The sequence below is a fragment of the Alosa alosa genome, chromosome 9 (genome assembly GCF_017589495.1).
Source record: "Alosa alosa isolate M-15738 ecotype Scorff River chromosome 9, AALO_Geno_1.1, whole genome shotgun sequence".
Taxonomy (NCBI): domain Eukaryota; kingdom Metazoa; phylum Chordata; class Actinopteri; order Clupeiformes; family Clupeidae; genus Alosa; species Alosa alosa.
The window spans coordinates 27,154,192-27,180,015 of NC_063197.1; the positions used below are offsets into that span (position 1 = coordinate 27,154,192).

Below are 25,824 nucleotides of genomic sequence, written 5' to 3' on the forward strand. Positions count from 1 at the left end.
TGGCATTGAACCACATCATCCATTTATTTGTCAGTTGTTCAATAATCATTTCGATTTAAAACACTCTGAAGTTGTTCATAATACACCATGACATGAAAGAAAACCTACTGGGGATCAGTAAGGCTATTTAAAGGAGGTGACATACATACAATATATACAAGTGGTATAGCATACCACTGTGGTAAGGCTGTGTTGAAATTTCCTGTAGATTTTGTATAGAACAAAACAATACATTGTGGCATTTACAATTGCCAGTCAGTCAGTAACACAGACAGGACACATACATTAATAGCATTCTCTAATGCATTTAAATAGGCACAGGTTATGAAAAGGTAATATTTGTAAAGGTTAAGATACAATATTGATCATATGGATTCCCTTCAGTCCCTCAAAGGGGGGTGAATGTGCGGTACAGGGGGGTGAATGTGCGGTACAGGGGCAGAGGGGCACTATGTGGCATTATGTGGTCCTTAGGAACTGCTCTTCTCATTTTCAAGTGTGAACTGCTGCTTGGGAAGCGAACTCAAGCGCTGGATGTCATTCAGAAGATGAGTGGGGGTTAGAATGTGCGAGGACCCTGGGTGAAGAAGACAGAAAAGGGGGGTTGTTTTCAAATCATTTGTTTGCACACACATGATGAGTGAGCTCCTCTAAAAAGACCTCGACATACTTATGGTTAGAACTGAAAAGGGATCCTCTGCCATCACTGCCACTCTTACTGAAGATCAGACAGCTACTTTTAATTCAATTCAATTTATTATTTGTTTATGTCATTTGTGTTGTCATATCTGTGTAAAAACACAGATACGTGACCTACAATAGCAGAACACATCACAACTCAACAACCCAAAGCCAGAGGGAAGCCTACTAGATGAATGGAACGCATGAAGAAGCTGCAGGACTCACCTATGAAGACCTCACAGGACTTGGTGGCCTGTGTGACTTCGTAGGCACAGCGCATCTCAGAGTAGCTGACCCCGCCCAGGATGAAGATGATGAGCTTGGAGCTGCCGTGGTGGTCGTCCGCAGAGGGCTTGTGCTTCTGTCGGGCACTGGACCAAAGAGTGTGAAGGGGAGATAAAGAGAGCGAAAGTGAGTGAGGATGAAGGAGAAAAAGAAAGTCAGTAGCAAGCAACTTTTTATTCATGTTTATATGTGTGTGTGGAAATATGTAAACAACAACAACAAATCACCTGACAGCTCGAGAGCCATTCCATGCCGTGGGGGCACCAGAAACATGGGGCCAGTCTTGCAGTTTATTCTCCACAGCATCCTTACAAACACAGAGCACACACACACACACACACACACACACACACACACACACACACACACACACACACACACACACACACACACACACACACACACACACACACACACACACAAACACAAAACACAAACACAAACACAAAACAAACACACAGCCAGTCAGAACTGTGACTGTTTCCAGCCTGCATGCAAAACACAGTCCAAGACATTTCTGCTCCGTTATGTGGCTCTGAGAGTGTGAGTGCACAGTGGTCTGCAGAAAGTGGAATGCACTGTTTACTGCGTTCAATCTAAAGGCCTTCCTGTTGACCACAAAAGATTCCCTGCAACCACCCAACCCCTCCACTCCAAACCCCCCGCTTTGTTCTGTGAGCAAGATAAGCGATCACTCTCACAGACGCTAATGGTTCTGACCTGGGAAAATTCACACAATGCATGGCAGAGCATAAGCAATCTTTTTGATCACTGAAACGATCTGATGTTAACAGGCACTGGGAGTGAAAAACTCGTGCTGAGAGGACTAAAATTAAAGTTTGAAAGCTACGCTGCAAGCTGAATAAGGCTGAGTGGTACAACACACACACACACACACATTGTCTATGTGGATTATCATTCCACAACAACACAAACATACACCATAAAGAACACAAAAAGCTACATACCCAGCCAAATACCACTGACACACTCACACCCAAGGGTAGCAGTGACCCAGATAAACCAAGCCCTCTCCCAGTGTCCTTCCTTCTGCTGTAGGACATGCGTGAGAAAGCCTCCTGAAACACCCTTTGGCAACCACATACACATACTCTTGTGCAGAGTCAGAGTCAGAGTCAGCCACACACAAACACACACACACCTCCATCACGTCCTTGATGACTGGTGTCCAACGTGACACACTGTAGGTCTCATCTTGAGAGCGGTCTCTTCGCGTTGGCTTCCTGAACATTCCGGACAACAAACTCGGCTGTTGAGTGAAAAAGGGATTAGATTGCATTGTGCACCAGGCACACAAAATGACAAACATACACAAATATTTTGCCACACACACACACAGATTTCTCTTTACATGGATGAAATCATAATCTTATGCCTAGTCATTTCCTATTTCCATTTTAGAACCAATCATAATCAAACAATTATGCATTTTGTCTAAAAAAGGGCTGGTAAGACAGGTAGTGTCTGCCAAACATGCATGCTTTACTTCATTCACTATGGTCTGGACATGATCCACATGATTGCAATAGTACCAGAGGAGTAACTATTGAGTGATTAGACCAGATACTGTCTAATGTGAATTCTGAGATTACTGGTATTAGCTAGACAGTAAAAACGTGTATCAAACGTATGGAGTTACTAAAATTGTATCCCTCAACAACAAATCTATGTGAAATTCTAGTGACACAAAATAGATACAAAGTCACAAGACACATAGTAGTCTATGTGCAGTAGATGCAACATTTCTAATACAGTTAAGGGTCATTCACACCAAGAACGATAACGATAACTATAACCATAACGATAAAAGCGTTCACACTGAACAATGATAATAAAAGACGTCTATCCTTGTGTTAATGAATATGACGGCTAAAATGTGATTGTTTCTGATTGGCTATTAGCTTTTTATCGTTTTCAAAATCGCTCCGAAAGTGATCCCCAACGATATCGTTCTTCATGTCGTTATCGTTATAGTTTGTGTGTGAACGTCATCATTCATATTAACGAGAATGATATTTGTTATAGTTATCGTTATTGGTGTGAATGGGCCTTTACAGATACAAGTGTATACAACATTTCTGACATTACTTTACCCCGGTCATTTCAAATCTATACTCCCAGGGGAAAACTGACCTGGAGATATATATATAGACTAGTTGTGGCTGTGTAAGCTTCTCTAGTACACAGACCTGAGGAGTAAGAGAATAATGAAACTCACAGAGGAAATGATGGGAACCCCCAGCTCTCTCCAGTTGAGGATGTAGTCCCGCTCATTTGTGATCTCTACATGCTCAATAAGTTTGTTCAGGTTCTCCTCCGTGGTCCCTAAAAAACATAGAAAAACAGAGTTAACAGGTAGTTATTTACTCAAATAACTTTATTCATACAAATATGGGGGCAGCTGTGGCCCACTGGTTAGCACTCCAGCCTGTAACAGGAGGGTTGCCGGTTTGAGCCCCAACCAGTGGGCACGGCTGAAGTGCCCTTGAGCAAGGCACCTAACCACTCACTGCTCCCCGAGCGCCGCTGTTGTTGCAGGCAGCTCACTGCGCCGGGATTAGTGTGTGCTTCACCTCACTGTGTGTTCACTGTGTTTCACTAATTCACGGATTGGGATAAATGCAGAGACCAAATTTCTCTCACGGGATCGAAAGAGTATATATACTTATACACTATATATCAAACAATCCCTTAGATAGATCATTGTTATTAATTTACTGGAAGACGTTCTGACCCCTGTCATTAGGGGAAATTAGTTCACCAAAAAACAGAAATGGTCACTTTGTACAACACTAACCACATCAGGGTTCTTTTCCCATGGAACATGATGGGCGTTCACATATTACCACAGGGAAAATGATGTCACTTATATTCTCCAAAATCACTCTGATGTTACTTTACAAACACGAGTTACATGAAACACCAAAGACCGCAAAAAGTTTTATATGGAACTCCTTAAAAAAAAAAAAAAAAAAGAAAACCCTGCCTGGTAAGGCTTGAATGTTGAGATGTTGAATAGTGGTTATATACAGTTGAAACCAGAAATTTACATACCCTTAGCATACACATGCTAAAGTTGACTAAAAAAAGAGAAATAAAAAAATCATCTTTTAGAAAATTGATCTCATGCCTTAATTAAAATAAATGAGGAAATATCCAACCTTTAAGGACACCAATTTTCTTTGTGAATGAATAATGTACCGTAATGTATATGATACATTATTTACATATGTAAACTTCTGGTTTCAACTGCAGTTGCCAGTTATACCATTTTAGCTTTGAAGCATAAATTAGATTTGAAGCCCAATATCCCCCTCCCCGGGCCATTCCCTCGAGCAAACCGACCGCTGAGGCTGAAAATGTAGAGCAGCACAGCTCGGATCTTGTTGTGTTTGGTGTATCGGTCCTTCGGCGGCAGCAGCACGGGCAGCAGTGTTCTCATTGGATCCTTCACCTTCTGGCCTTCTCCATCCATCCCCACGGCCAGGTCCTGGACACAAAACAGATGGATCATATTTCCCCAACACCTACAGCAAAACTAGCACTCCTAAATATCAGATCTCTTTCAAACAAATCATTCTTAATTTATTATCTAATTTGCACACACAACCTTGATTTTTTACTTTTAACTGAGACATGGTTAGATCAAGCAAACAGTGCTGCTACTCTCATCGAATCAGCTCCCCCAAACTTCAGTTTTCTTGAGTGCTACCAGAGCAAATAAAAGAGGTGGGGGATAGCCACAATTTTCAAGACGTCTTTTTCAGTGCAATCAGTAGTCATTCGGTGACTTTACTTCATTTGAATATCTGTGTGCATGCATTAAGTCTTCTCCTCAGATTTTATTACTGACAATTTACAGGCCTCCAAAACATTCAGCTAAAGTTTTTCTTGAAGAGCTAGGTGAACTGCTATCAGTTGTTTGCATAGAGTTTGACTGTCTTATTATATCAGGGGATCTAAACTTGCATGTGGATAATCCTGAAAACAATTATGCCAAGGAATTCATTGCACTAATCGATACTTTCTCCCTAACACAGCATGTACAGGGGCCAACACACTCTCGGCCATACCCTCGACCTTGTTATCACAAAGGGTCGATGTCTCTACAGCTGTTAAAGACCTGGCCTTATCTGATCATTTTCTGCGTGTTCTTTGATGTGTCTATGTCCCCACACACTCAAAACACAGCTATGATGGTAAAAGGAGAATCATAAATGATCAGACAAGTGCTCTCTTTGAGCAAGCACTTTCACTAAAGTCAAGTCAACTGTCAGACTCTGAAGACTTATTTGATCACTTTAATGCAAAAATGGCAAACATTATGGATGACATTGCTCCATTACAATTCAAGAAAGTTAAGGACAAACAGAAAGCACCATGGAGGCAAAATCCAGCAGTTAAACTTCTAAAAAGAGAGTGTAGGAAGACTGAAAGAAAATGGCGTAAATACAAACTTCAGATCCACTATGAAATCCATAAAGAGATGCTCCGCACATATAACTCTGAAATATGCAAAGCAAGACAGTCTTTCTTTTCCAACATTATCAATAGAAGTTCAAATAACACTTGTATTCTATTTTCAACTGTTGATAAATTAACAAATCCCCCCTCACAATTAGCGCCTGAACTTCTCTCAACTAATAAATGCAATGAGTTTTCATCTTTTTTTTAAAGGTAAAATTGACAAAATCAGACTCAACATATCTGCTCAATTACAAATTCAACAACCTGAACTTCCAGCAACAAACAGAGGGAAACTAAACTTGATGTCAGAGTTCAGCTTGATAGACTACGAAACACTTGAAAAAACGGTACAGAATCTCAGCCCTTCCACATGTGTCTTAGACACTCTGCCTACCAATTTCTTCAAAACTGTTTTTCACCTCATTGCGGCAGATGTCCTTCAAATTGTAAATGTATCACTGCTGTCTGGCACTTTTCCTAAGTCACTGAAAACAGCTGTTGTAAAGCCACTTCTCAAGAAGAATAACCTGGATGCCTCCATGCTAAACAATTACAGGCCCATATCCAATCTACCTTTTATTGGCAAAATGATTGAAAAAGTAGTCTTTAATCAATTAACCACCTTCCTAACATCAAATGGGTATTTTGATTACTTTCAGTCTGGTTTTCGGGCAAATCACAGCACTGAAACAGCTCTCATTAAAGTTTCCAATGACATATGCCTCAACACAGATTCAGGTAAAACATCAGTCCTAGTGCTACTGGACCTTAGTGCAGCATTTGACACTGTTGATCACAATATTTTACTACACAGACTAGAACACTGGGTTGGATTTACAGGCATAGTTATCAGCTGGCTAAAATCATATCTACAAGAAAGGAGCTTCTTTGTTGCCATCGGAAACTGTACCTCAACACCAACGTCCTTGACCTGTGGTGTTCCCCAGGGGTCGATCTTGGGGCCACTATTATTCAACCTCTATATGCTCCCACTTGGACAAATCATTCAAAATAATTTGATTTCATATCATAGCTATGCAGATGACACACAAATTTACTTAGCTCTATCACCAAACAACTATGGTCCTCTTGAATCTATGTGTCAGTGTATAGAACAAATCAACACCTGGATGTCTCAATTTTCTTCAGCTGAACAAAGAACAAACTGAAGTAATTATATTTGGTAAAAATGAGGAAAGACTTAGGGTTGCCACTCTCCTTGACACAAAAGGGTTGAAGGCAAAGGATACTGTTAAAAATCTTGGTGTATTAATTGACAGTGATCTAAATTTCAACAGCCACATGAAAGCGATAACTAAATCAGCTTTTTACCACCTCAAAAATATTGTCAAACTCAGAGGGCTGATGTCAAAACATGACTTAGAAAAACTCATTCATCTTTATTTATCTCCAGCAGGGTTGATTACTGCAATGGACTGTTCACAGGCCTTCCTAAAAAGACTATTAAACAGCTTCAGGTGATACAAAATGCAGCAGCTAGGACTCTAACAAAAACTAAAAGAACTGACCACATTACTCCAATTCTTAAGTCCTTGCACTGGCTTCCAGTAAGTCACAGAATTGACTTTAAAGCACTATTGCTTGTTTATAAATCAGTAAATGGAGCAGGACCTAAATACTTGTCAGACATGCTTCAGCAGTACACACCTTCTCGTCCTCTCAGGTCCCAGGTGAAAAACCTGCTAGTAAAACCTACAGTTAGAACTAAACATGGCGAAGCAGCTTTTAGCTGCTATGCGGCTCAGCTGTGGAACCAACTTTCGGATGACATTAAAAAGGCCCCAACTGTAGCCAGTTTTAAATCTAGACTTAAGACCAAACTGTTCGCTTTCTGCTAACTGTGCCGAGTTACAAATTCTGAATCTGCCTCGATAATTATTCTACCTTGTCTTTTATTACTTTTTTTTACTACTTTTGCCTTTGTTTTTGCTGACTAATTATTCTTTATTTTTAAATGATTTTACCTTGTGTTTTATGTTTTCTTTTTATTATGATCTTTACCTTTTAACTATTCTTTGACTATATTGCCCTTCTATGCTTTTATTTGTTATTATTGTTTGGTTTTGTTTATGTAAAGCACATTGAATGACCTCTGTGTATGAAATGTGCTATATAAATAAACTTGACTTGACTTGACTTGACTTGGCACATAGTAGAGTGCAGCTAGGAGCCACACAGCATGTTAAAGGCACACTATGCACGATTTTCACCTTTATGAAGCCAATTTGATGGTAAACGAACTTGTAATAGGCAAATCGTTCACCTAGCAGAGCTATACAGCATAGACGTAGCGAGTCCCTACCAAGAAAACCAACAATGCAACTTTCAAGAGTGGCACCCCGCCAAAACTCGCGAGAATCTGAAACATTACCTTGTCAGTAGATATAGTTCTTTGGAGATAGTTTTGCCTGTTGTTAATCCTTCACCCCCACAACAAAAGCATTTGCATTGTGTACAGGGGGGATAAGTCGTGAGAAGTTTGCTATTTACAATAGCAGAGTAACATATAAATACATCACGAAAATACCTAAACCTGCATAGTATACCTTTAACTCATGTGTGATTGGACATCAGCAACACACTTCATAGCGTACATCATGTAAGACACTACAAACGCAGGTGTATGAGTGGGTCTTGTAGCTGCTGGTGGTGACAGTGTGAAATGGGTTTGACTATGAAGGAATGCAAGTACTGTTGAATCTCCTCTCAGGGTTCCCCCTCTAAGTCAAATTCCCTGACTTTCCCTGACAAAAAACTTGAATTTCCACAACTTACTATAGAATGAATAGTACAATATAGCGACCAATGATTTCAGAGCACCCGCATGGCGGTCAATAATCTTTTACTTTTTTAGATTGGGAGATGAATAAATAGGCATTGAATAAACACAGTTGGGCTACTCAACCAAGCCGTATAGCTAATAACCAGATATACATCAATTCTGCACAGAAATATATTTCTATTAATGTATTTTGGCAAATACATTTTAAACTGCTACAACAATATTCCCTGATGTTCCATGACTTTGCGCCAAAAATAATCCAATTCCCTGACTTTCCATGTCTGGAATAGACTTCCTAAATTTTCATGATATTCCAGAAATTCCATGACCCGTGGGAACCTCTAGTCTAAACCACAATTGAAATAAAGGCAACTTGGAATAAAGGCAGCAGGAGACAAATTAAGAGATGCCGATGGAGGACTGCACTGAGAGGACATACCTGGTACCATATCTAGAACACACACATACACATACACACACACACACACACACACCCAGGCTTTAACTGGCTCAACATTCACAACTGATTGGGAACTTCCTAAGTAGCCAGAATGCATTTCACTCTCTCTCTCTTTCACACACACCCCTATCAAGTTTGTCAGTATTCACACACACACACACACTACAGGCAAAAGAGCTAAGAGAGGCTTCATTTCTAATGGCCTACTAGCCAGACATTTTGCACTATTTGGTTTCTGCCTTGAAGCAGGGACTTTCACACTGTAGCAGCCATGCTAGATTTGCTCTTTGAAACCTTGGCCACTGTCAGGAGAGCACTGAGTACTATAGTCATCCTTAATAGGAATTCACTAAATTCTACTGTTTCTACTCATGTACTCAGGTATGGCAGGTAGGAAAATGGCACCTCACCTGCTCAACCTGGCACAGCTTGTCTATTTTCCCATGGTAGTTGTTCATACAGTCTTCAGCCAAGTTCAGGTGTACAGTTTTCTGTGAATCAATAGACATGGCAGACGAGGACAAGCCAGAGAAAGAGAAGAAGAAATACTAGTGAGAAAGTCATCAGATTACATTTCTCATCAGTTGCACAAAACATACAACCTGTGCCAAGCTCATGAACACATTCATGCGCACGCGCACGCACACACACACACACACACACAGCAAGGCCCAGGAGGTGAGGTTTCGGGTTTTGCATACTTGAGCGAGTTGCTTGCGAAAGGACGGCATCTTCTTCATTAGATTAGCCAGGCCTCCTATTGAGATCTGTCGAGAGAGAGAGAGAGAGAGAGAGAGAGAGAGAGAGAGAGAGAAAGAGAGAGACAGTTGAGCCACTTATTCCTCTGGCCTTTCACAACACAACTGGATATATTGCTGTAATGGCAGTACAGAAATGTTCCCAAGACCTTGGAGTCCGGCGTCTTCTTGCTGGCTGAAATCTCTTTCACCAGTTTAGGGATTTTCCTACAGTCGAGAGAGGAATGTCATCATTTTAGAGGGCCTTGTTTGAGCCATGTTAAGAACTCATCACATCTCTGTTTAACCTTTGGTTACACAATAATGGACTTTGAATGTTTACTCTGAAGAGATGAGCTCACCACCTATACACAGTATAAATAAACAGGATCCAGATTCTTCAGAACATACTGCAGGGCTACACTATTTTCACTGACTACGCTGTCAGCTGTCTACTATGGTGTTTGGATCACAGAACAGAGTGTATCAACACAGGGTGGTTGTCCTTTTCCAAAACTGATTGATTTTTTTGAACATCCAAGATAATTGTAGTGTGTATGAATGTGCTTGTGGTGACTACAGCATCAGTTTACAGAAGGCCTATTGGAATACTGTAGAATGATGGGACGGCCACTCACTCTGTTACTTGTGCAATGTGCAGATGCCTCAGTCCCACCCAAAGCTCATCGCTCTCGTTCAACAGCGCATCTCTCTCAGATCCATCTTTCTGCTTGAACCTGTGGGAGACACACAGACACAGACACAGACACACACACAGGCAAGCACAATATACTATGATAACAACTTACAAGCAGCCAATCACATCTGGTAAAGGTCTGGTGTGAACAAGCTTTAAATATTAAATAGCACTGAATACAGTTCAAAAACAACAACAACAACAATATGCATGCAAATTAGAAAGAGACTGACATTAGATTGCTGATTGCTGTGAGATTGCATTCTACAGAGTGCCTGATTCAGTATTTCTCTTCTTCTAAAAAAAGAGTGAGTGGAGATAGGTAAGTCTGAGTGCACATTACTGTATTTAGTCTCAGTTAGAACTAAGGGCTGAGCTACACCAGGCGCGTAACTGAAGCGTTCCGTTCGCGTTGCATCTGCTGCAACAATTAGCTTCCCATATAATCAATGGAAGTAGCTACACCAGACGTGACAGTGGGGCGTACGTTTGAAAAAAATAGACCATTCATCTAAAATGGATTTTACGCGTCGCGAACGGAACACTTCAGTTACGCGTCTGGTGTAGCTCATACCTAAGGGTGAAAATGGTATTCCTAAAAGGTCTCACCTGTACGTGTCCTTTTCAATAGGCAGAAGGTCATATGCCATGGCCTGATAGGTCAGTTCATGTAGAACAGGGCTCACAGGGTCAAACCCCCGATCCACAATCAGGAGTTGAGACTGGGTCTTCTCCTGAGGACAGAAAGGCCAAAACATAACCCAATAAAATAAACTAAAATAAACATTAGGTGATAATCTGTGGTGTTGAGGGGTTGGATTAATTTGTTCTCTGTTGTGTTTGAAACACTTCTCCCTGTATCATTGAGTCTACCTTTACCATCTAAGTCAGTGGTCCCCAAACTACGGCCCGCCACCACCTCATTTTGGGTGGCCCCCCAAAACATGTCCGCGGTATATAGCATCTGGCCCGCACGGGAGTACGATATCGTCAAACTATAACCTCCGTAATTTCCCCCATTCATTCTCTATGGCGAGTCTTAAAAGGAGAATTCCGGTGTGATATTGACCAAAAATAATTCAGTGGAAATGCATGGATTCCAGTTGCTGCTACTGGAAGAAACTGGAATCCATGCATTTCCACTGAATTATTTTTGGAATCTGATCCCTTATCATACCTGTTCATTCTTACTCGTTGCTTTCGACTTATCATTGACTAAATTCAAGATGGCTGCAAACGCTAAACTTCATTGAAGATACTGTCTGTATAAATCGTCTTGTAAGTAAACTACCAGTGCTTTTCAAAGTTCTCAATGTCTCGTTTTAAATGTCAGGGCCCTCGGAAGTCTACCAATGAAGTGTGGAGATATATTGAGCCCTCGTAAATGGGTAAAAAAAAAAGTGATTTATTTGCATGGCTAGCCCGATGCGAAGCACCACTATTGAAAAAGCTGTTGGTAGCATCGGCTAACTAGCCAGATTTTTGGAGTGCAGGGGACAAGCCGAGATGGGCTATGAGACATACGTTCACACTCGGTATCATGTTTCAATACACTTTAGGTCAATATCACACCGGAATTCTCCTTTAACAGTACACATGTAATACTCTTTTTGTCCACTGGTGTTTTTTTGGCGCCGTTTCACGTTTGCCATCGAAACCGGAATGAAATGTAGGCCTACCTGCAAACAATGTTAAAGGCCTATGCTGACTGCATCAGTGCTCAAAGTATTCTAAAAGTTTATCAATTAATTGTTAATAACTAACTAACTCAAGTCATATTTCTGGGACTTTCTGGGATAATTATTTCTATAAAAAATATTATCAGGTGAGTAAAAGTTAGAATGGTGGTCATTTCAGATGTTTTTGCCAGCACTTCATAAAAACTCTTTGATAGTTTGATAGAGTCTTTTTATTAGTATTATTTCATGTGAGCTACATTTAACACTGATATGGCATGATGGCAACATAAACACAGCTAACAATGGTATTAAATTGCAATAGCCTATGATTAAATGTAATGGAATATTCAACTAAGGTAGACTGCTGTTGTTCACAGCACTAGGCTATTTATGGTTGATATACTCAGTCTCTGGCCCTCTCTTAGAGCCAGGCATAGGGGACAACTGATCTAAGTGACGAAAGTGAATGGTCTGGTCTATTTACTCCGTGGACAAGTCCCCTTCTGTGATGGTGTGACTGAAGGGGCAGCCGTGGCCTACTGGTTAGCACTTCGGACTTGTAACCGGAGGGTTGCCAGTTCGAACCCCGACCAGTAGGAACGGCTGAAGTGCCCTTGAGCAAGGCACCTAACCCCTCACTGCTCCCCGAGCGCCGCTGTTGTAGCAGGCAGCTCACTGCGCCGGGATTAGTGTGTGCTTCACCTCACTGTGTGTTCACTGTGTGCTGAGTGTGTTTCACTAATTTACGGATTGGGATAAATGCAGAGACCAAATTTCCCTCACGGGATCAAAAGAGTATACTTTTTTTTATTTTATTATTTATTGAAAGAGAAGGACCAGGGCTGTCCTGGAGGGTAGGTAGCTAGCTGGACAAGGTACTGACCTTTTTAGCACTGCCGTCTAATTTGTAGTGGTCCTCCAGCTTTCGGTCAACCATCTCAGCCAGCTGTTTGCCATACTGGACTGTTGAGGACTCCCTGAAGAACACGAACACACACACATGAACACACACACATGAACACACACACACACGGGTTAGAGCACAACTACCAGCACACAACCAGACCCTTAAATCCCCTACAACCACCCATCCCTATCTCATTAAATTGATTCTTGATTAAATTACCATTTGTCCATTTGATATGATTGAACACAACAAAATGAATCAAGTTGGACTGTCACTAAGTAGGTTAAGATACAATGACACCAGTCTGTCTTTCAACTAGATGAGACTAAAATATGACAGTCGCTCAGTCCTGCACATTCTCTCTGCAAAAGACAAAAATCACGCTTGACAATTTGTCTCCATCTCTTACTCTTGCAACTTTTGTGTATGTAAATGAGTGTGTGCATGTGTGTGTTTGCTTTTGTGTATAATGTGTGCTTCTTGGTGTGTGTGCCTGTGTGTGTACATGTATGTGCGTGCGTGTGTGTATGTGTAATGTGCGTATGTGTGTGTGTTTATATATATGTGTGTGTGTGTGTGTGTGTGTGTGTGTGTGTGTGTGTGTCTGTGTGTGTGTGCCTGCATATATGCGTGTGTTTATGCATGCGCATAGTGTACAGTCACTAAATATACACACACATTTATTGTATGCCCCCTCCCCATGAATGGAATTCCACAAATGGCATGCATTCAGAAGGTGTCATAATGATCCTATACTTCAAATTTTGTGCAGTTTTGAACATGTCTGCCAAAGATATCTGTGAATACAACGCCTCGTTTTAGCTTTTTAATTTTTAACTAGGTGGCGCTATACCTCAAATGAGTGGATATGGGATGGGTTGACAGTGCCCCTTGAGACAAACATACAAAAACAATTTGGTCATCCTAGGTCCTACGGTTCTCGAGATATTCACAGAAAACTGTCCGGCCTACCCTCCTTCTGTGGGGTCCGGTGCGGCGTGTGGGAGATGGATAAAAACGAAAATAAATTGTTCTGTGCTATTCTTGTGGGGCTACATGCCCACCAAGTTTCGTGCAGCCCGGTCTTTCAGTGTTCTGGGAATCGTCGACACAAAATTACTGAAGAAAAAAAAGAAATGCGGAAGACAAAAAAAACTCTGACTGCTTCGCTAGAGCGGCGGTCATAATTAGCTTCCACCCCCCACAAAAAAACATATATTATCGCAATATAGAGATATGCAAACAATGCCAAAAAAGGATACAGGAAAAGAACAAAGAAATGTAATTGAAAAAGAGAGAATGACAGAAGATCCAAAACTGGGTAATGTGGGTGAGTGAAGTGTAGGTTTGTGGATGCATGCTGAATGTACGGCCTGACTCACTTCTTGTATCTGACGCCTGGGTTTTCGTTGAGCGTGGCGCAGAGAGTGACAATCTGATTAGCCAGAGTCTCCAGTGTCTTCAAACGGTCCTCACTATGCGGGCTGTATATGCTGTTGAAAGCTCCAGGGTTGTCAAATGTGAACACCTAGAAACATTCACACAGTAGAAGGTTGAAGTGGTTACTAATCATGGATCTTTGGCAGAGCTACTCCAGAATACAGCATCACTACACGTAAACATTCTTTTTTTTTTTTTTTTAAGTATATTTTTGGGCTTTTTATGCCGTTAATCAGATAGGACAGTGGAAAACGACAGGAAGTGAGTGGGAGAGAGAGAGTCGGGGTGGGATCCGGAAAGGATCATGGGACGGGAATCGAACCCGGGTCGCCGGCGTACGGTGCAGGTGCCCCAGCCAGTTGTGCCACAGCTGGGGCCAACATTCTCACTGACACAGGTCACAACACTGCTACAGTATAGTTCACACTGACTATGTTTGCACTGCGGCTCATTTTTTGGGCATAGAGTTGGCTGTTTTAATTGCTGCAATTACAATTTATTTAACTAGATGTACCGCAGTGCGGTACAAAATATGACTGCCGCTCAGTCCTGCACATTCTCTCCACAAAAATTAATCTCGCTTGTCAATTTGTCTCCATCTCCTACTCCATCCCCTACTTTTGTGAATTTAAATGAGTGTGTGCATAGTGTGTGTTTGTTTTTGTGCATATGTGTGTTTTTGTGCATATGTGTGCTTTTGTGTGTGTGTGTGTGTGTGTGTATATATGTGTGTGTGTGTCTGTTTTCTTGTGAGTGTCCGACCCTTCGAGTGATTCAGATATGATGCTAACAAGTTTCTTCATTTTTAACTAGGTGGCGCTATACATTAAACGCAACGGATCAAAACGAAAAACAATGGTTCTGTGTCATCCTTGTGGGGCTACATGTACCAAGTTTCGTACACCCCAGTCTTTCAGTGTCCTGGGAATCGTTGACACAGAAAATAAAATCTAAATGCTTCGCTGCACAGCGGTCATAATAAGCCATGACAATCCTGTGTTTAGATGCTGACCCTCTGTTTTTTCTTTAGCCTGCACAATACCACCCATTTATCATCACTATCTATCCATCTATCTAGCCACAAACTGGTCTAGTTTTATCCTCTTGTTGTCTATGAAGTGTTCCTGTGACAATTTGTTTTTGTCCAAGGTGCCATAAATTTAGAAGGAAACTGCTCAGAAAACCACACAAAAGATGTTTCTTTTTAAGCATGAGCCAGAGGCATTCCACACAAAGGAAAAGAAACCCCTTTCCTTTTGTGAGAGAAACAGCGAAACAGCAAAGCACACCACTAAAAACCTCACAAAGGACTGGGCAGCTCATCCTGTTTCCGAGAAAACCTCAGGTCATTCATCCCAATATCCTCCTCTCGCTCTCAGCACTAGAGTATATGCACACACACATGCATGCACACACACACGCGCGTGCATACTCACACGCGCTCACACACTCAATCAGGAAGAAGTAGCTCTTACTTGGGACTCCTGGGGCAGGAAAGAGATATTTATTTCCTTGCAGACGCGTATGTACCTGGGACAGTCCGTTTTTATTTTGCTGAAGAGGTCATCGGGACAATCTAAGAGAGAAAGCCGTGTTGGTTATTTTCAACCATTATTTGGTCCACAGAAACATTGTAGGATAGGCTGGGCATGAGGAATAAATGTCAATTTAACTTATTTTTAACTCAATTGTGAATCACAACTGTCAGCAGTTAACAATATCTTGGAAATCTTGTAGAACCTCTGTTCTTTTGTTTCCTGTTTTCTTGTTTCCCATGCTCATTCACCCATTCTTTCAAAGCATGCACACACAAGTCCTGGGCTACATCTATGTAGAGATAATCATCTGTGACCCTCCCTGCTCTGGCCCACTTACAGTCAGTGAAGTACACATATGCTGCCTTGTATTTGGGCTTGGGTTTGAAGTCTTTGATGAAAGCCTCCACACTCTGAAAGAGAAATACTCAATCATATGTAGAATACAAAACACATACATCACTATGATCATCAACCATTTTTTTTATTTTTTTATAAACCAATAGATTATTGGAAACCTCTCAAGTTACCACTACGGAGAGGAGTTTTGAAAGCTTAAAATCAATCTTTGTACATAGTCTCAGGTGATGAGCGGTGATACCTTTGCAGTCGGTGTTATGAAATAGATGGCCTTCATGTCTGGAACTGGCTCTCTGACTTTGAAGAGGTCCTCCACAACTGGTAAAACAAAATGTTGTGTTTATTTTTTTTGTTAGGTATAATTAAAAGCTTGTGTATCCAATGCGGGCAGAAATGAGAGTCCATGCACAATTATAGTAACAGCAGTGTGTGAAATTGCTGATGACATTTGCTTGTGGGGCAGGTGATGACTGTGCACTGTGTTTGGTAGGAATCATGAGGACATTTTACACAAAGAGACAGCCAGAGCCTTCTAGGCCAGTGAGATAATAATTTACCAAATAACAAACACAGCTATTGGCAATAACCACTATCAGGGCAGTATGGTCAGCAGCCAGGTTTTCGCATAAATAAAGCTAGAATACAGATATCTGCATGCAGATAGCATTAGTCTACATCTTATGACCATTGGTAGATCTACTCCCATGCGTCTCAAACATGCTTTTATTTTTTAAGACCATTTGGATTAGCCACTACTGTCAGTACATTAGTGATGCGACTAGTTTTGCATTGCATAAAATGTCATGCATTCATGAATCGTGTAGAAGTAACATGGCATACATCTCATTTGCAACTTTTCTGTACTCTATTCACAGTATGGAGTCCAAGGTAAATTGAAGCCGTATGCTATGATCCATTCTCTTCCTATTTGCTATTCAAAATATACACCCAATCAGACCATATTGTTACTTTCAACAAACCCCATCAACATATTGATGCGTTCAGACACCATGGAGTGATCTTTCATAAGTTGTGGGCAGTTTCTGTTCTGGGGGCTCCACTTTCACATCTATCTATTTCAAACATTCAGGCACCTTTTTTGGGGAAAAACCCAAACACACGGTTCTGCAAATTGACAGTTCTTCTTTTTCCTTCTAAAAGTCTCAATATGTAAACCACAAATCCAAGCTCAATTTCACATCGGTGCTGTAACTTTAGTGATTACTTTGTTGTTTGAGACATACATGTGTCTAATATGTAGCATGTGTGCTCATGTGTTGAGGTAGGCTATATGTTGCTGAAGCGTTGCTGCTTACTGGTAATGCCCTCGCACATCAGATCTGACATCTTGCAGCAGGAGGATAGCAGCTGCGTAGTAAACTGGTCCAGCATCAGAATCTAAGGGAACAAAGGGGTTAATATTTCTGTCACACACAGGTGAATTGTCAGAGGAAGCAGATGTTAAAAATGGGCCTGTACATTACAATGAACATGCACTATCAACAAGGTCAACCTATGGGAAGATTGGTCTACAGATATTACTTTCAATGGACATGGTTAAGATCTGGACATGGACAATATCTGGTGGGACAATAGATTTCTGTTGTGTGGGAGGGTTAAAACAAACTGAGTTAGAATCCTAAGTGATGATAGACAGGTAGATATTTGACATTAGTGCCAACAACCTATACGATCGGTCATGACGCTCACCTTCCATATTCCCGGCTTCTTACAGTCCTCAAGGATACTGTTCTTTATTCCTATAAAGTAATGATAATAAATCATGTCGTTTAAAATTTATGAAATTTTGTCGATAAAACAAATGTCGCTTTCTATGGTCAGTAACGCACATAAAAGTCGACAATGAGAATGTAAGAGTTAAGTCAGTAGCATAGCGCTATTACTCGTCAATCGTGCACACTAAAGACAACCTGTCAAAACCCCTCATAACTTCCAACATAAGTCATACAAGTTGATAAGAGAGACCTTTTGTTTAATAATAAATTAATACTTCAGCAAAACAGTTAGCAAATTATGATCTGACTTATGATATGGCTTATTGACATCTGAGTTCGAAATAACGTCAGACCTTCCAAAGGCACACACAGGGGAAATTCATATTTGGTTTAACGTTGATCAATCATTGCGCATGTTCAAATATCATGAATATCAGCCACCAAATACAAAGTATTTTGCTTCGGTAAACTTTTACTTAGTGTTAAAGGCGTAACTAGCTAACGTTTTAGCCAGATAGTAGAGTTAGCTAGCTAGCTAGCAAGTAAACATATCAATAAGGATGACACTGGCAAGCTAACTTTTAGCTGGACAAATTCAACTTGCTAGGTAGCAATAGCATACATCTGCGCGAAGTTTCACTAACGTTACAGTTCATCTAGGCAAATTGAGAGATCCATCGTTACGTTGGACTCAATTTCATGGAGGCCTTACACATACACAGACATACAGAACTTTGTTTCAGAAAAAGGCAAAACAGGATAACTTCACAAACTTCCGTATCGGGAAATGGGAAAATGCTCGTGCAACAGTTCAACAGAACTTCATAATGCTGAGCCAAGACAGCACGGGGCAGAGTGGGAAGCGTTTCAAGCAAGTTGACAAAGCTTCAAAATACTTTTAAACGCGACTGACGAAATGTATAGTGCCAGAACTTACTTTGCCATACAATCCATTTCAGCCCGTGCTCTGGTCCAGTTGCCATCTTGTCTACTACTATGGACTGAACGTCTCCAGTATTACGTCATCATGTGGAAATATCAACACAGAAGCCGAAGGGTGTGTATGCCTATCGTGGCGTAGCGTAGGCCTACACGACTCATTACACTCATATTCTTTGATTAGGTCTATATAACTGTTCTAAATTGCGCAAAATGTCTTTGTTTGTCAATCACCAGTTGCCTATTTGTAAACATAACTAGTGGTTGAACTATGCTTCACAGCTTAAGAAAATTATGTAGGCCCACATTTTAAGTTAAATTACATAGTCTACCCAATATAAGCAAATCCTGTAGAAATACATTTTTTAAAACAAACTTTGACATTTACCATTAGGCCTACTTATTTTCTCATTCTCACCTGCTGTAGGTAAGCCCACCCCTGCTATTTGTAATAGGCTGAAAGAAGTTTGTGGGTGGAGTTGCACAGGCCTAGGTATTTCAGGCATCAAATCATATGAAGTTCAGAAAATCGGGAGTCAAGAGATACCACTCCAAACCTGGAATTAACAGCCAGAAAATGGCTTTGACAAATTTGAAGTGGCTTGTTGTATTTGTCTTATGCAGTTGTGTGTCACAGGTAAGCTATATTAGAAAATTGTATTGTGCTTTTATTTTTTAAGACCATTTGGATTAGCCACTACTGTCAGTACATTAGTGATGCGACTAGTTTTGCATTGCATAAAATTTAATATTTCTTCAATTGCATTAGAGTCATGCATTCATGAATCGTGTAGAAGTAACATGGCATACATCTCATTTGCAACTTTTCTGTACTCTATTCACAGTATGGAGTCCAAGGTAAATTGAAGCCGTATGCTGTGATGGATTCTCTTCCTATTTGCTATTCAAAATATACACCCAATCAGACCATATTGTTACTTTCAACAAACCCCATCAACATATTGATCTGTCGATCTGTCTGTCGATCTGTCTCTCGTTTGCTCACTATGGTACTCTCACTGTCTCTCATAGGTAGTGCACTTTCTATTAGTGTGTACTTCGTAACAACAAAGAGCATTATTGTCCGCTGGAGTCGACACGATGGTGCCAGCTCCTACAAGGTCACGGCTACCCCCAAGAACACAGCTGGACCCTCCACCTTTGTACAGTTCAGTGAGAACACGGTCATGGGCTCTGTCAACAGATTGCTCCCCATCACCCTGTACACAGTGAGGGTGGAGGCGATGGATGCCGACCTGAATGTGTTAAGTCAAGGAGAGGTGGAGTCGAGCACAGGTAGGTCATTCCTGATACAATGGACATGTTGAGTCCATCTTAAGTACAATATAGTCAGGGGGCCAATTCTGAAAAGGGCTTCCGTTAAGACTTTTGCGGACATGTTTTGGTACAAGCTGTCCCCCTATTTGTTTAGGTAGAAGTCAAAGTCAGCTTTATTGTCAATTTCTTCACATGTTCCAGACATACAAAGAGATCGAAATTACGTTTCTCACTATCCCACGGTGAAGACAAGACATATTTGACCAATTTTAAGTCCATGAACAAACATAACATTCAAGTAAACAAAAAAGTAAGTAAATAAGTAAATAAGAGGGCACATATAATAATGAAAAAATAAGAGCAGCAAAATTTTGTCCAAATTGTGCATAGACAGTCAATAAAATACTAGTGCAAATACTGTAAAATACTATAAAATACTGTTTGACCCTAAGTAATAAAGAAAAGTGGCATAGTGGTGCAAGTTATGTAAGAGCAGCAGAAGTGTTGTGTTTTCAGGACAACAACACCAAGTTGTAAAGTGTACAAGTGTGCAAGTGTTCAAGTGTGCAGGTGGAGTAGTGCAGTGACCATTGTGGGTCCAATGTCCAGGATGTTATGTAGCTGAGGGTGGAGGGGGAGAGGAGGGTGGAGGGGAGAGGAGGAGAGAGTTCAGCATCCTTACAGCTTGGTGTATGAAGCTGTTGGTGAGTCTGGTAGTCGGGGAGGCGCAGGCTTCTGTACCTCTTCCCAGAGGGCAGTAGATCAAACAGATTGTGAGCGGGGTGACTTGCATCACTCACAATTTTGGTCGCCTTCTGGGTGAGGTGGGTGGTGTAAATGTCCTTCAGGGGAGGGGAGTGAAGCACCAATGATCCTTCCAGCTGTGTTCACTATGCTGCAGGGCTTTCCTGTTGTATTCAGTGCAGCTTCCGCCCCACACAGCGATACAGCTGGAGAGGATGCTCTCAATGGTGCCTCGGTAGAATGTGGTCATGATGGCTGGTGGAGCACTTGCTCGCCTGAGAAGACACCCATAGGTAAGATATTAGGGTGGTTGTCAGCCTGAATTTTTTTTTGTGTGACTTGTACAAGCAATTTCAGGCCAATTTTTTGGTTTCCTGCTCAACACGACGTGCCAACAATAAATGTTGAATATCTCCACAACCACAAGGACCATATACATAAAAAAGGTATCAAATGAAAGCTAACACTCATTGGCTGTCTGTAGAAGTGTCAGAATGGACATGTTTGGAACTAGAACATGAAAAAAACAATCTCCGCCTAAAGAGAACCAGTTTTCAAAGTGAATATCAGCTTGGAAACATAACATAGTATCCCAAAACCTCTTTCAATGAGTGCCCCTATATATGGGAATGAGTCAAGCCCAGTTTAAAGCTTGTGGGGAGAGACAGTGCAATACTGCACAAGTTGAAGATGAAGGCACAACCTCATGATGCCACAACCAAAGGGTATGAGAGGCTCATCATTCAGTGCAGTGACACAGATGTACTGTTGTTGCATCTTGTGTTTGCAACCTGCTGAGCATTTGGATGAAAGCAGGAACTGCCAAGTAGAGGTCTGCGCGGGACTGATTTTTCAGTCCTGCTCCCGCAATATTCTGTCCCGCTCCCGCCCGCTCCCGCATTAATGTGTCATTTTTAGTCCCGCTCCCGCCCGCATCTGTAACATGATGTCCCACTCCCGCCCGCTAAAGCCCACATGCAGGAGGGATAGCCTATTCAGTTTTTCTTTCTGTCTTACGAGGAGCACACACACCTGAGAAAAACTCCAGATGTCAGTTTCTTGGTTCTGAATGTAGGCTAACAACTGAAGTAGGCCTAGTCTGGTGCCCTCCTCTTTCGATTTTTGAGTTTTGACAATGAGCAGCAGGAACAAATGGAACCAAAGTCCTTTTAGGCAAGCAGGGGCGGAGCCAGACATTTGAAACATTGGGGGCTTAGCTCAATGTCACACACAGGAAGGCTAGGGGGGTCTGGGGGCATGCACCCCAGGCAGAAAATTTTGAAAAATAACCCCTTAAATAATGACTTCTAGTGAATTCTGTGTAAACTAATGGACACATTGAGACTTTAAAAATGTGAGACTCAAAGTATATCTGACTGGCACTTTGGGTCTTTCAAGAGGGGTCTATAGGCATAGCCTATCTGATCAGCAGGCACTTAGTTAATTAAGCGTTTTTTTATGAGTTATGGTTTGTATATTATAGACTAGTATACTATGCTGAGATAACCCTGATAGGATGCTACCTTGTCTCAATGCATTTTTACGTTGAACTCTGGCAAAAATAGCCTTATGGTCAGGTTTAGCACAGCCCCACACATTGTGAACCCACTTGTTATAATGTTCAATGTACGGGAGAGCTCACTTTAAGTGATATTTTTTCTGGTCGTGATAATTTGTGAGCATGTTTTCCTTTAATTGAGCCCTCGAATTAATAAAACGTGAGCACGTTTTCCTTTAATTGAGCCCTCGAAATGTGACCCCGTTGTAGGCCTAAATTGAGCTCTCGAAATTTCGTGCTCACATTTAGTCATTCCCGACATTTTCTCACCGCTCGCTGTGCTGTGGCGGCAACTTCGTGTTACCTTGGCATGGACTAGGCCTACAGCTGTCTGTAACATTACAGGTCATATTGGTAATGTGATGATAACCGTAGGCAGCTAATTAAAGCCTTTGGTCAGGATGGTTTATAGCGGACTTCTACTCTTTGTAGCAAGGTCACCTGTGGTGTCAACCGCCAGCTATGGAGACCCATAATGGGGAAATTCCACTAGGCTACATAGGCTACTCGGGCTCTGTTGTAATGACCGGTTTCCACTACCTCCTAGATTGTTGACTAAAGCCTACGTTAACTGTGAGGTCTAGAAGGCAATCGAAGCACACACAGTCCCAAACAATTACAACACGTAGACCTACTGCTGTTGGTACAAAGAGGCTACTGCGTATTAATACCCACCCAGTACAATAAGGTTCCATCTAGCCCCCGATGGGCCTCACCATATAACCCACCCGCACACCGATATGATGCACACAACGCAGTAGGCAGGGATGGATTACTGCACGGGCCTACCAGGCCCAGGGGCCCAAGGGGTCATGGGGCCCTGAAGCCCAAGCCTTTGCATGGAATCATTGCCTCAATATCAACAAATGAGGATGTAGGCTATGAATCTGATTGAATTTAGTATTGACCATCCCCAAAATGTCATAAGACATTAGGCAGGCCAGGTGCTTGGAGCTGACGATATGTGGATGCAAGGAAAGTGGAAGTCAGTGCAGTACCAGGCAGTGTCGATGTCGAAAAAGTGGAATATTTTTTCAATGGGGCATGTGGATGTGCCTGTGCAGCTTGGTGCAAGAATACTCAGGTACTCACATCATTATTATTGAGTTTTGCCACATTATATGCAACTATATTGTTTCAGATTATTTGGCATGATATTGTTTTTCCTGTTTTGTAGATTAGATTTATATTATGCCCTTGGATGCATGCATGCATGTTTTGTATTGGGAAGGTATTTATTATCAAAACAGTAAACTCAGACCAGGACTCAGACCAGGACTCAGATTGAGCACATGGACATGGTCCCTGAGTGCCTTCTGTTGGCTGCCTACCTGAGTGTCACTGCTTGGATGGGGAAAAACATACCTTTGCCATACGACTATTAGTTATTACATTACATTACATTTGGCTGACGCATTTTTAACCAAAGCGACTAACAACATGGTTAACAGTTTAAGCTTTTTAAAGCAATTCTCTCAACAATTATAGGACAATTTAAAAAAAAAACTCTAAAACAATAAGAATTGTGCATCAGTGAGTGCTGTTTTTTAAACAATCGAGAGTCAGTTCAGGTGGTAAGTGCTAGGATCAACAAGACTAGTTATTACTACTAACTAGTTACTAACCCCTAACCCTAAAGACGTGAGAGAGCAGTTATGTTAGGATGGAATTAATAACTAGTGATATGTCAATTAAATGTCATTTGTGTTATAACCTGGTACATTAATGAAGTCAAATAGCACCATAGACCACCATCTACAGTTCTACATTTCTGCCTTGACATTAAAGAATTATAACTTGTGCAGCATTGCACTGTCTCTCCCTACAAGCTTTAAACTTGGCTTGACCCATTCCCATAGATAGGGGTACTGATTGATAGAGGTTTTGGGATACTATGTTATGTTTGTTATGTTCTAGTTCTGTTGTCTCTTACATGTTCATTCTGACACTTCTGCAGACAGCCTATGAGTGTTAGCTTTCATTTGATACCTTTTTTTATGTATACTGTATGGTCCTTGTGGTTGTGGAGATATTCAACATTTAGGCTATTGTTGGCATGTCGTGTTGAGCAGGAAACCAACAAATTGGCCTGAAATTGCTTAAAGTCATATACACACACAAAAATAAACCGGCTTGACAACCACCCTAATGATCATGCTTGCACATAAGTGGGATTATATTGCACATTTGCCCAAAATTACAGTAGGCTACATGGAAGAAAATGAAAGCACTTTGGGGGGGAAAAAATCCGCTTTTACCACTTTTAAGAATATAGTGTTAAAATGGACGAAAAAAACATTTTCTAAGCTGACAACCTGGCTAGAACACATGTTGAGGGGTTAAATGTTAATACTGGATAGGTTGTATGCTTGTACCAAAAAGTGTCCGACAAAGTTTCAATATCAGTTTTGGCCCCCTGACTAATAGGTGAGACAGCTCAAGCCTTCGCTACAGGAAGAATATGAAGTATACATTACTGAATAACCTTACAAATGTCCTTGCACCAAATATGTTTTCACATATTTGTAATCTTGAGACACTTAATCTGTCTGTGCACGCTCCACAGCTCCTGACGTTCCCACTATTGAGGTGGCAACATCCAAGCAGAGTGAGAGCATCACAGTGGAGTTTGAAGCCGTCTCTGGAGCAGCCTCTTACGTTGTGCGAGCTGAGGCTGCTGATGGGACCTTCTTCTCTGAGACACCAGCTTCCAGCTCCCCAGATACCATCCATGGTCTCGAACCCTACACCGAATACAGTGTCAGTGTGCTCACTGTCAACAGCTTGGGTGGACGGAGTCAGCCATCAGTCCCAGTTGTGGTCAAGACAGGTACTGTTCTCCGTCACGCATTTGTACGCTCACAGAAAAAGGAAAGCCAGTGCCTCTCTCTCTCTCTCTCTCTCTATCTCTCTCTATCCCTCTCTCTCTGTGTCTCTCTCTGTAATACACAGACACAAACACAGTATCACTCTGCAGTCCTGCCTTTAGGCTGGATTATGATATGGGGCTCACCCTTTATTGCACAAAAGGTGATAGTGACTCCATAGCATATCCTGCCCTGCCCTCAGGCCAATTTAGAGAGCAGCAGACCGGTATTGAGTTTTCACACATGTGCAACTTCCCTGTTGGCTCTCTCTGCCTATTGTATATTCAGTATCTTGCCAGTAAGGCAGTAACTAACACTCAGCTCTTGGCCTTCAAGCCAAAAAATTCAGGCTTCCCAATAACAAAGGCAAAGATGAGGTGTGGGTGTGGGAGTACAGGTAGGAGAACATACCACAGGTAGATTCAGGGGGCTGAGCAATGATCTTACTCAGGGTCCGGGGATGAATCACTGTATCAGATTTAAGGAAGGTAAATAAATATTTGGATACATTTTCTGAAAACATGCACACAAAGAGCATTTTGGTAATGCGGGCAGATTAGTTTTAGCAATTCATCTTCATTGGCAAAGATATACAGAAATGGCTTGTCTTTTTCAAGAGAGTTGAATTAT

General features: G+C 41.4%; 2 protein-coding genes across 2 annotated transcripts in view; one reads left to right on the forward strand and one right to left on the reverse strand.

Moving 5' to 3' along the window:
- Nucleotides 1-18,846, reverse strand: stxbp3 (syntaxin binding protein 3). The gene is made up of 19 exons (XM_048252696.1): nucleotides 18,746-18,846; nucleotides 17,783-17,832; nucleotides 17,389-17,470; nucleotides 16,314-16,390; nucleotides 16,053-16,125; nucleotides 15,653-15,753; nucleotides 14,120-14,265; nucleotides 12,714-12,807; nucleotides 10,761-10,885; nucleotides 10,093-10,191; nucleotides 9,625-9,682; nucleotides 9,419-9,484; nucleotides 9,128-9,208; nucleotides 4,333-4,477; nucleotides 3,206-3,312; nucleotides 2,129-2,236; nucleotides 1,194-1,273; nucleotides 907-1,052; nucleotides 1-577 (listed from the first exon to the last, which is right to left on the reverse strand). Exons 1-19 carry the CDS (start codon nucleotides 18,789-18,791, stop codon nucleotides 471-473), a joined length of 1,791 nt encoding a protein of 596 aa, XP_048108653.1. The 5' UTR covers nucleotides 18,792-18,846; the 3' UTR covers nucleotides 1-470.
- Nucleotides 18,776-25,824, forward strand: part of LOC125300637 (fibronectin type III domain-containing protein 7-like) — a 14,404-nt gene continuing 7,355 nt past the window's right edge. The window contains exons 1-5 of the mRNA XM_048252695.1: nucleotides 18,776-18,865; nucleotides 19,175-19,384; nucleotides 19,593-19,605; nucleotides 19,780-20,043; nucleotides 24,894-25,157. Of these exons, the coding sequence (XP_048108652.1) occupies nucleotides 19,262-19,384; nucleotides 19,593-19,605; nucleotides 19,780-20,043; nucleotides 24,894-25,157 (664 nt within the window). The 5' untranslated portion in view covers nucleotides 18,776-18,865; nucleotides 19,175-19,261. The remainder of the gene's footprint in view (nucleotides 18,866-19,174; nucleotides 19,385-19,592; nucleotides 19,606-19,779; nucleotides 20,044-24,893; nucleotides 25,158-25,824) is intronic.

What these genes read in the sequence shown, in the direction of transcription:
- stxbp3 (XM_048252696.1), bottom strand. Translation starts at nt 18,791, where the DNA reads ATGGCAACTGGACCAGAGCACGGGCTGAAATGGATTGTATGGCAAA. An exon ending in AGAAGCCGGGAATATGGAAG is followed by an intron (nt 17,471 to 17,782) that starts GTGAGCGTCATG and finishes TTGTTCCCTTAG; the next exon opens with ATTCTGATGCTGGACCAGTT. An exon ending in TCATCAAGGACGTGATGGAG is followed by an intron (nt 1,274 to 2,128) that starts GTGTGTGTGTGT and finishes TGTGTTTGTAAG; the next exon opens with GATGCTGTGGAGAATAAACT.